Consider the following 10,622-nt stretch of genomic DNA (forward strand, 5'->3'; position numbering starts at 1 on the left):
TGCCAGCAGCAGCCCAGAACCAGGGAAGGTAGTCAGATCAAGAGGGTTGGTAGACAGCTTCATGAATAGACTCTGAGTGGCTGTATGTATCTTGTTTCTTTTACTGTGTTTGTCTCAGTAAGTGGGTGTTTACACCCTATTTTAAAGATAGATTCTATTTCACAAGCTTCTGTTATACTGAAGATGTGATTTATACGTAACATTTTTCTTTGTTTCCTCTCACTGTTTTCAAATCACTCATTACAGTTCAGTGGAGATATATCTCAAAATTGTTTGGCTCCATAATCTTACTTTGCTGTGGCATCCATCACCTTTCAGCAGGTTTCCCTGCTTTGAAGTGCATGCTTCAGCACAGAGTGTATAAACCCCTGGCTGTGAAAGAAATGTTTTCTAGATCAAGAGAAAAATTACACTAGGGATTTGGAAGTACATTCCTGTTGTTACTCAAGAGCTGATGTTAATGCCATTAAAAAAAAAAAAAAAAGGTTCTGTTTTATTCCTTTCCAAGGTAATTTATACTTTAAATCTTAAAGATCAAGCTAAAACAGTTTGAGCAATTAATTGCTCTTGTTCTGCATTGTCATATTAAACAGCACTAATTGGACTGTGGATGAGTTGCTTCCCTGCTCTTATTAAGAAATTATTTCTCTGTAGTGCCAGAAACAAATGGTGAGAGTTCAGCAATACAAAATCTGCACTCCAGCAAAGAGACATAATGCAGTCACCACAGATCTCAGCCTCCCAGAAACATCAGCAAGCTGGAAAAGGATGACTTACCTGCTCAATATCACTGTTTTTCCTTGATTTATAAATAAATTCACCAATGGCTACGAACACTGAAAGAACAAGCCCAGCAGCAAGCACTATGAAGATGCCCCCAATATTCTCTACCCCGAGAGCACTGGCTTCTTTGCTGTCCTCTTCAGGGCAGCCGTTGCCTCGCCACCACTTTTCCTTCATCATGTGGAGCTTCCCTTCCTCCTGGAGCTGGAGGATGGCAATGGTGATCTTGTCCCTATAAGGTGACCCTGGAAGATGAGAACAAGATTTGTCAGCGCTGATTGCAGCAAAATGAAGGCAGAGAAAGAGCACGTTGCTGCTATCTGGAGCAAAACGGCCCCCTTGTTACAAGACTGAATTATTCCAGCCAGAAATTCTTGTGTTCTCTTCAGCTGGAGGAGGACGGAGTACCAACAAGCTGTTGGCATCTGCCCTGGGGACTGGAAAACAGAAGGCTCCTTTGGAGTTGTTATTTGTTTGGAAATTCATGTTGTTTTCTAGGGTCTCCTACTGAGGTTTATTTAAGACTTGGCAGTGGGTTTGCTTGCTAAATAATCCCTCTATATCATGTCTGAATATTGCTTTAAGCATCCTTTGAGACTTTCCACTTTACATCTCTTCTATTTACTTCAACATCTGTTTATTTTTCCTACTGCATGAAAAATGAGTAACTGTCTAAGAAAACCCACAGCCAGTCAAATGCATTCTCTTCTCATTTGTACCTTCATATGCCCACAACTCCACTTCATCTACCTTAGAGCTTGTAAGAACACAAGCCGGCCTAGCCCTTTTTTTCTGTGACATTATTGACACTTCAAGCTGAAAATAGCATATATTTCATGCTTTTTATTTTCAGGCCAACAGTTTGCTAAATGATGCATTTTCAGCTCAACATCATTAATGCCCTGTACAGTATCTGGCAAATAGCGGGGTCACATTGGGCAGTTCAATCTGTTTAGATTTGCTTCTCATGCACTGGTCCAGCTCTCCATCTTCCAAAATCTCTGTTTTTCAGGATTCAGTTCAGCCAGCAGCTCTAACAGATGCACAGATCTGTAGCCTCAAAGCAGGAGAAGGGAAAGGTTTGCCCCTCATCCCACTTTTGGAGCACAGCACTGTTAAAAGAAATTACTATCAATTAACCTTTTCAGTGCTGCCAGAAGCTGAAGTTGTCAACAATAGCAGCAATCCTCTTATTAATTATAAAAGATAAGCAGAAGTTGTTTTTGGCATTGTAATGGAGTCTTTTGTTTGTAGGGCAAGGATTTTATGATAGCAAGCAGGAGAGGATTACAAGAAAAGCCGTTTGGCTTTGAAGACATATATGTGCTCCCAACCTCTGTCATGCTGGAATTCCTGCAGTTGGAAGCTTTAAGTGTCTGGGCTGAAGTACAGCCAGTGTCACCAGTCCCTCGTCCATGTAGCTAACTGCCATCCTTCCCTCTCCTTTAGCACATTAATGAGACTATTCCCCTCTAGCTAGAATTTCACAATGAGTCACATTTTGCCTCAAGTTAAAGCAGTTGCAATTCTTGCCTTCATCAAGATGAATAAAATTCAAGGCAGAAGGTGTGCCCAGAGTTTCAGTGATGTCAGGGTACATGTGGATGTGGACACAGGAAAATCTCACTAAGCACCACTTTTGTGCCTTTATATATCTAAATGGCCTGGGATATTTGGCCTTGGTTTCACTTTTCACTCCCACACTGTTGTGTAGGACACTATTAAAAATAATTGTACCGTGAATGCAAGTCCCTTTTTCCATTTCCTTTAGCCTGCAGCACTGTCTGAGGAGAGTCAGTGCGAAAAATACAGCAGTACTCTCTTGTGCCAACACTCAGCTATTTTTCAGTGTACCCTACTGCCAGCAATAGGACATGCTGTGACCACAGATGCCAAGAGACATGTGTCAGATTATACGAAGTCCATCTGGGAAGCCAGCAATCAGCAGCTACTGCTTTGGAAAGCCAGCTCTGAAAGGAAAATACGCCGGCTGTAAGGATAGATGATTTCTATGCATGCTATTAAAGAGCCAAAAATAAGCACAGCAGAAAATGAAACACTTACAAAACTGTCTTTACACAGAGAAGTGACTTATTACCACTGAAAACAACAACACCAGAAAAAGCAAAATTATTTCTACCTTAGGAGAGGTTTGTCACCCTGATGGCTGGAGTTTGTTACATTGTAGGTATCATCTATTTTCCCTTGTCTAAAAGAAAACAGTGGCTAGGCGAAGCGAAGCATCCTGAGTCATGGCACAATATTTGTGGGGATGTTCATTCTTTCTTGTGATGTTTTTGTTGCCAGCAGGGTTATCACAATTCATCTTGAGGGTAGAAGGTACCTATCTATATTTCTACATGTGCTTTTGAAGTTCATCAAGTGTGCCTGGAGTGCTGGATTAGTGATGTTTTATTGGTGAGCACTAAAACTGCACACAAATCCACCTCAAGACCCCTTTGAATATTCAGCACAGCATTTATGACCACTGAGCGATTAACAACCTACCACTCAGGACAAGAAATAAATCCACATACTTAGCAATCTCCCAACTAATAGCTTTAGTGTTAGAATTACTTGCATCAGCACTGGCAGTGATACTGGAATACGTATCCTGACAGCTATAATAGTGTTGCTTTCTTCAGCTGGATTCCTCCCAGGGTGACATTTGTATAGGTTTTGCATAGAGATGCCTCTGTTACAGCACTGCTTCCAGACTGCAGCAAGCTGACCATCAACCATCACTGCAGATTTTTCATCAGTACTGATCTTTGCCAAGAATCTAATGAAAACCCTCCTTCCTGTGACCCAGGTCTCACTAAGCATAAACAGAGAGTTTGTTGATCCACCTGAATTTCTGTCTTCCTAGCTCAGCACAATGAAGAACGAAGACAGCTTATATCTGCAATTTTCTACTCGCAGAGTTGATATTCCCTGGATTCATAGATGAATTGTTTCCTTGGGAACCAAGTGGTGATGGTATTCAGCTCATTCACTGCAAATTTTGGAGTGCAAGGCATGCTTTCGCTGCTGCAAACCACAACCATGTGCTTGTAGATTCTCCTGAAGGAGTGAATGCAGGCTTAGACGTGTTGAAACTTTGGTGTTAACATCATAGATAAGTCTTGTTTTCAGTGCAGCTTCTGCAGTGCGATTGTTTTGAATGCTGTGAGAGACTGACAGAGGCTATGGGGTTTATGTGAATATTATGAAGATCTAGACACTTCATCTTATCTGTGAAATCAACTTTTTAAAAGCTTAAGAAGCTTGATGACACTGCAGTATTTCCAAGTGCTTAGAGGTATCTATTCCCCTGAATTTTGCTGGTTTTCCTTAAGAAAAAGGATCAAGGCACATTTATCATACGAGAAACATCTTATAAATATATTTCACAGCTGTATTTCCAATGGATGCACTCTCTCCAAGGATTGCCATCTGTTCCAATTATTCCTTCATTGTTCTTGGTTTAAAGTGTGGCAGCTTTAAAACTGCAATGAAACTCTTGCCATTCATTTGTCTTTATTTGGGGATATTTTAACATTTGTACCATCTTTCGTAAGGACAGAAAATCATCCTCATACAGACAGTGGAAAAATATACTTAAAATATTATCTGTGTGACGATCTGAGGTGCTCAGTGACATAAAGAATCCCATTTCAAAGTGCAGTGGTGTTTTTCCTCTCTTATTTATATCTGATCTACCAAGCAACTAATGGACCAAATACTTAACCTATTATAACCTCTAGTTAATTCCCCTGAAGTCAATACAATTGCGTAACTGTTAATTGAGTGAGGCAATGTAAATGTATATGTGAGCAGTATGGAGAAGTATAATGCAAGAAAAAGATCTGGCTGCCCAGTACCCATTATTCACAAGAACACAAACACAAACACAAAATAAGCAAGCAAAGAGAAAAAAAAACACACTTATGTAATTATCTGCAACTAGAAAAAGTCTTGTAAAGGACACTGAGTATGCTAAAACTCTGCTGGAAAGAGTTCACAGAGCCTGGGAATCTTAAGCTCTGCTTATCTTGAAACTCTGAAGTCCCTGATGCAGAGGCAGAACCTTGCAATTGCTTCTCATTGTTCTTATGTGCAGCTCGCGACTCTCAAAATAGAACAGAAATTGGTCTCTTTTCATACTTTCTTTCAGATATGTATGTTGGACACATTTGTTGTCCCTCCTTCCACCCTCCCCGAGACTACTTGATTTCACAAAAGCAAGTGATAATTCAGTAGTGCAACTTGGACTTAGAACAGGGCAGCACAGGGGACACCCAGTTTGTCACAGAGGGGATGCTCCAGAAGGCAAGAAGATTACTTGACTTTGCTCTGCAGATGTAGCCTGCATTGCTATATTCCTTATTCGCTACAGAGTCTGCTTGCAGATAAGTGGATACAAGAGGAGACCTTTTGCCTTAAAGGAGACTCTCAGAATCTGTTTTGATGAAAATATTTCCTAAAAGAACAGGGCATCATTCAGATAGTCATCTACACATCTGTAGAGGACATTGCTGGGTGTGCTCCACATCACCTGTGCTGGAAAACATCTTACCAATAGGGGTTCCCACACCATAGCCTTTCGAATCGATGAGTCCCCCGATCTGAGTGAGGTTGCAGTTTCTCTGAGTCACATACTCAATGCTGGTGGACTCCATCAGCAGCGCATAGTCCGTCGTGAGCACACGCTGGATTCCTTCATCATTGTTCTTCACCAGCGCTGTCTGCTGCCTGCTGCTCATGAAAGCCCACATCTTCTCATATGTCGATATTTTGGATTTCTAAGAAGGAAAAATGAGGACACAGAATCACACCAAAGCATTCAAATTACACCTGTAAACATTTCCTCCACCTCGATAGGCCTTATCTTGTGGATTGTTGTGAATGATGTCAATAGCATATCTCGAACGAAAGAATGGTTTTCCTTCCTGCAGCCTTTCACTCTCACTGTGCTTTATGCTTCTTCTGCTTCCTTTGCAGTGCCAGGAACTCTGTTACTGGCACAACTGTGAAGTGCTTTGAAGTTTTTTGGGCTAATGCTGTTACATGGATTACAGCAAATAATTACACACAACCCAGCAAATTAGTGCAGCTGGATACTCTTGTACTCAGTATCAGGGTTTCTGCCAGTCAGGGTGAGTGTACTCTTCCAAAAGCCTGAAGATCAGTAAAGCACTGGCTCTTTTATATTGATATCATTGCCTAAAACTCATGTACTTCAAGGATAAAGCTTGACAAACAAACCTGAAGTGGCTTCTAAGCAAAATTCTGCTTTCAGCTTTCCATTGCAATCAGAATTAAGGACCTAATCCTTCTCCCACTGAAGTTTGGGGAATTTTTGCCACTGGCCTCAGTAGGAGTGTGCACATGGCTTGTGTCAATATCCAGTGGCACAGGGAAAAGGAATGCCAAAAGTCATAGCCACCTGAATGCAGTGCTGGACATCCCTTCCTCCCCACTCCACTCCCTGTTCTGTGTGAGCATCCTACAGGGAAAGATCCTCACAGGGTGTGAAAAGAGAAACTGAACCTGCTCAGCGTTCTCAGGGGCACTTTGCCTGCTACACTCAAGAGGTGCTATCTGCAATCCAAAAACCTTAAAGCAGTTGCACAGTGCTAACACAATTAAACCTTGCCCTTCTGTGTGCTGTCCAAACCTACTGAGCACAGTGTCGCTTCTGGATGAAACAGCATGTTAGAGCTACAGGAAGTTGGACCATTAGAAACTGTTTGTCTCAAGATAGCATAGCCAACCATTACTGAACTATTTTGTGCCACTACCTAGCATGAGCCAGACACACACACACACCAAATTTTGGTGTTATTATGAGCCCATGGTCCCCTCTATGTATGCACTTCCCCAGTTCTGGAGCAGTATATTCTCACCTCCTTCATTGTCCCTATCTTTGGTTTGAAGCCATCACAGCTGATTTTAGTCTCACTGTGTTGGAGACAACAAGCACTCATTAAATACCGGTGTCTGGGAGATTCCTGTGAGCAGCTGATTTTCTGGTTCTTTCAGCTTTAAAAACTAATATGATTTCACAGAATCACAGAATCACAGAATTGTAGGGGTTGGAAGGGACCTCCAGAGATCATCGAGTCCAACCCCTCTGCCAAAGCAGGTTCCCTACAGCAGGTCGCACAGGTCGGCATCCAGGCAGGTCTTGAACATCTCCAGAGAAGGAGACTCCACCACCTCCCTGGGCAGCCTGTTCCAGTGCTCCGTCACCTCACTGTAAAGAAGTTCTTGCGCACATTGGTGCAGAACTTCCTATGCTGCAGTTTCCAGCCGTTTCCCCTTGTCCTGTGATTTCCTGTGAATTCAGTACCTGTGAATTTCACCTAGGTTTCAACCAAGACTTTAAGCCACTGGATATCAGTAAGCTTTGAAGATGGTTAAGTGGCTTTTTGCAAGTAGAAGGCATTTGTACTGCTCAGCTGGGAATACTTTTTGAAACTGATGATATATTTATGCAGTAAATTGAATCTGATATTGAATTTACTGGAAAGATATATTCCTTATTCAGATAAGTTTGGTAGAAAGATCTCAACTTCCTGACTTAGCAACTTGATTCAACTGGCTTCTCATTGATTTAAGTGGGAAAATCTCTGCATATTTGGAGGTGGGACCTGGCAGGATTTCTAAGTTGAGATTAACATCTATTATCACAGAGAAGCAAGAAAGCAATGGAAGATTTATAGTATAGAAGTGTTGAATTTTGCCCAAATCTGTGTAAAGGGCTGGGAGGCTGACTGTGGGGTTCCTTTAATGCCAAGAGTCTCTTGTCTTCCACAGATAATTTCAATTGCTTTTGTTTTCATTGCTCTCAATACCTGGTTAGAAAGCATAGCCACTGCAGGAACATTATTGAAAATATTGCCTCTTTAGCAAGAGTTTGTCTAGACGTGCTATTCACAGCTGGGAGACAAGCTCTCAGTCCTTTATGGGAAGGGTGCTTTCTCTTAAACTGTGCCATAAGGCACACGTAGAAACACCTACCCCTTATGTCACCTTCTGACTGCTGTGTTTTACATGCTCCCAACTCTCTCACTGCTGTGCAGGTGGCTGTGTGTATGTTTACTCAGCTCCAGAAATATAAGCAGTATTTTACAGTATAAGGGAGGCAAAGTGATGCCATCGCAATGCATACAGACTTCCTTTTGCATATATAAGTTATCTGTTGTACTTACAGTACACATACTGTGAAAATCTTGAACTTTCAGTCGGAGAAAGGAAATCCTAATATTGTGAGAATCATGAAAGGCTACATAATAAGGCTAATAAAAATAATCACATTTATTATATAGCACTGTGTGTGCCTCACTGGTTTACAAGTGAAATGAATCGTATTTTCTATGCACCTTTCACTATGTCACCTTCATTCTGCCAGCTTATCTATCTCCATTCTGTACTAAAACTGATGTCCTTTCCTTTGGTTTTATGCATACACATATTTCAGGCACAAGTAAGCTGGCATGTATAGCATATAGATATTTAATCACCTTATAATTTTTAAGAGGCTTGCATACTTTAAAGCCTACACGTTTTACTCTGAAGGATTAATGGTGCAAAAAAAAAAAAAAAAAAAAAAGAAAAAAAATTCACTGTAGAGCTGGAAACAGCTCTTGAAATTTTTTCTAAACTTCTTGTGGTGAAATTACAAGTTATTTGCAATGAAATATTGTGGAGGGAGCAGATTCTGAGCAGTTCTTTCCTGTGCTGAATTTGACTTCAGAATAGCAATGACAATGTCTGTCTTTAGGTGGTGAAGAGCTTTTATATCCAGGAGATATCCCAGAGCCTTCCAGAGGGCAGCATTGGCTGCTTCCCACTGCTTTGCATTTGTATTGAGATCCTGTCCTCACCTAATGAAGTTTACAGGAATATCTTGAGATAGGTTTCCCGGCATGTCTTTAAAGAAATGTCAGCTCATCCTTCCAAGAACTGACTATAACAAGGCTCTGAAAAAATGCTCTACTTTTTGCATTTCTTTCAGCGCAGAAACATTTATATTCAGCCACAGGAGAGTCGTTACAAAGGGAGTTCACCCTTGATAGCTCACTAGGGTTGGTGCTACCACATAATTGAAATGACCTTGATGAGCATTTCTAGTTTTGAGAAATGACCCAAATACTGATCCTTTCTGAGTGTGGAAATGCTCACTTTGCCTCACGTAGAAATATAAGGGGGTTGTGCTTAAAGCAGTGCAGGGGGATACAAACTGGAGCACGAGGTCCCTCAGCACAGGAGCTGAATCTGTTTGTTCAGAATCAAGGGTTATTTTGCCCCACATGTTGTTCCACCAGGATGTCTCATTCTCAAAGGCACTGCATATCTGACTATCTATAAACACCATTCTCAGATGCTACAGTAAAAAGCATGATACCACTTTATTAAGTGCTTAACTTCCCTGCTGAGAGTACCGATGAACCTGCTAATTAATTCTAATTGTCACAGGATTTTTGTGTGTATTTCCTAAATTTATAGCTGGTTGGCTTTTAAAATTGACATTTTATGAGATTAACCCATTTTCTGTCTAATTAATACTAATAGTGCAAAAAAAAACCCCAACCAACAACAACAACCAAAAAAATACCCCCCCCCCAAACAAACAAACAAACAAACAACAACCAATGCATTTATCCATGAAGCAATCAGCCACACAAAATCACAAAATGACCCTTTACTTACAGGCATGTTTATGTGTGTATGTGGCCATTATATTAATAGCATGCATAATGCTGACCATGGAACATTTTAAGAAGGATGCAAACCAGCTTGTATTTTGATTATGTGCAGTGTTTTTCCAGTGCAGGTGTGACCTTCATAACCAATCTTAGCCAAGTGTTTGTATAAAGCTGAGATCCTACTGTGAGAAACAATCCGAGGGAGAATGTCCTCAGGTCCATGGCCTCATTCCCTTCAGGTTCTCCCATCAAAGGCATGGGTTTGCTCCTCACAGCAAAGGTAGCAGGTAATCATCCACGGGTCAGTTTCACCACTCAGAGCTGGCTGACACCATCTTACCTTGAAGAAGGTCATTGTGGATCCGTCTCTAACAGCCCCATACTCTATTTTGGTTTGCTTTGCCAAATCGTCAGCTGAATCGATGGGGGATTCCATCCTTTCTACCGTCAGGAATGCAGCCAGGTTGGCAGTATAAGATGAGATTATGATTAAGGTGAAAAACCACCATATTCCTCCAACTATTCTGGTGGAAAGAGCTTTGGGCATCAGTTCTGATCCTGTTACAATATCATCAAAACAATCACATTAAAGCGATGCTGAAAGATGCCTTTTCTGATACCACAGACTATTTTTAGGCACAGAATGCTTTTATGAGACATAGTACAATAAAATGATTTAAACAGTAATCTTACAGATGCACATCTAACATTTATAATGGTAACACACTGTGAAGGGGATGTGTGCCATGGTACACGACAAATGGAATTATCCCTGATCTAAACCCCGTTACCTCTCTGAGCTAATGCTCATTGTTCCATTAACCTTGTAACCCAAACAAGCTGTACTAGTATTTTTTATCTGATTCCTAAATTTCTTTTTTTGCCAGTATATACCATGATCAATATTTTTAACCAGAGATCTTTAGCAGAATGCTGTTCTACTTACAAGCTGCCTAGGAGAAATGCCTTACAAGAAGAAGCTGCTCTGTGTGCCTTCTATCCACATACCTAAGTAAGAACAAGGTGATCAATATGCTTCCAGTATATTCATGAGCCTGCATGAACCTGAGCTCACTATCCAGAACATGTCTTACTACAAAAGTGTGATTTACACTTTAAAATTCAGAGGGTGAATGGAAGTACGCT

The 10,622-nt window shown here is 41.0% G+C and overlaps 2 protein-coding genes across 4 annotated transcripts in view; both read right to left on the minus strand.

Moving 5' to 3' along the window:
• Positions 1-10,622, minus strand: part of LOC125688291 (claudin-8-like) — a 338,757-nt gene that overhangs the window by 105,553 nt on the left and 222,582 nt on the right. The gene's annotated exons all lie outside the window — the stretch shown is intronic.
• The window catches only part of GRIK1 (glutamate ionotropic receptor kainate type subunit 1), a 160,465-nt gene that overhangs the window by 14,245 nt on the left and 135,598 nt on the right, over positions 1-10,622 (minus strand). For all 3 annotated transcript variants that reach the window (XM_048934133.1, XM_048934135.1, XM_048934134.1), the window contains 3 exons: positions 9,817-10,034; positions 5,342-5,567; positions 778-1,028 (listed from right to left, as the gene is read on the minus strand). In XM_048934133.1, the coding sequence (XP_048790090.1) occupies positions 778-1,028; positions 5,342-5,567; positions 9,817-10,034 (695 nt within the window). The remainder of the gene's footprint in view (positions 1-777; positions 1,029-5,341; positions 5,568-9,816; positions 10,035-10,622) is intronic.

This window comes from Lagopus muta, chromosome 1, assembly GCF_023343835.1.
Source record: "Lagopus muta isolate bLagMut1 chromosome 1, bLagMut1 primary, whole genome shotgun sequence".
In the NCBI taxonomy this organism is placed as follows: Eukaryota; Metazoa; Chordata; class Aves; order Galliformes; family Phasianidae; genus Lagopus; species Lagopus muta.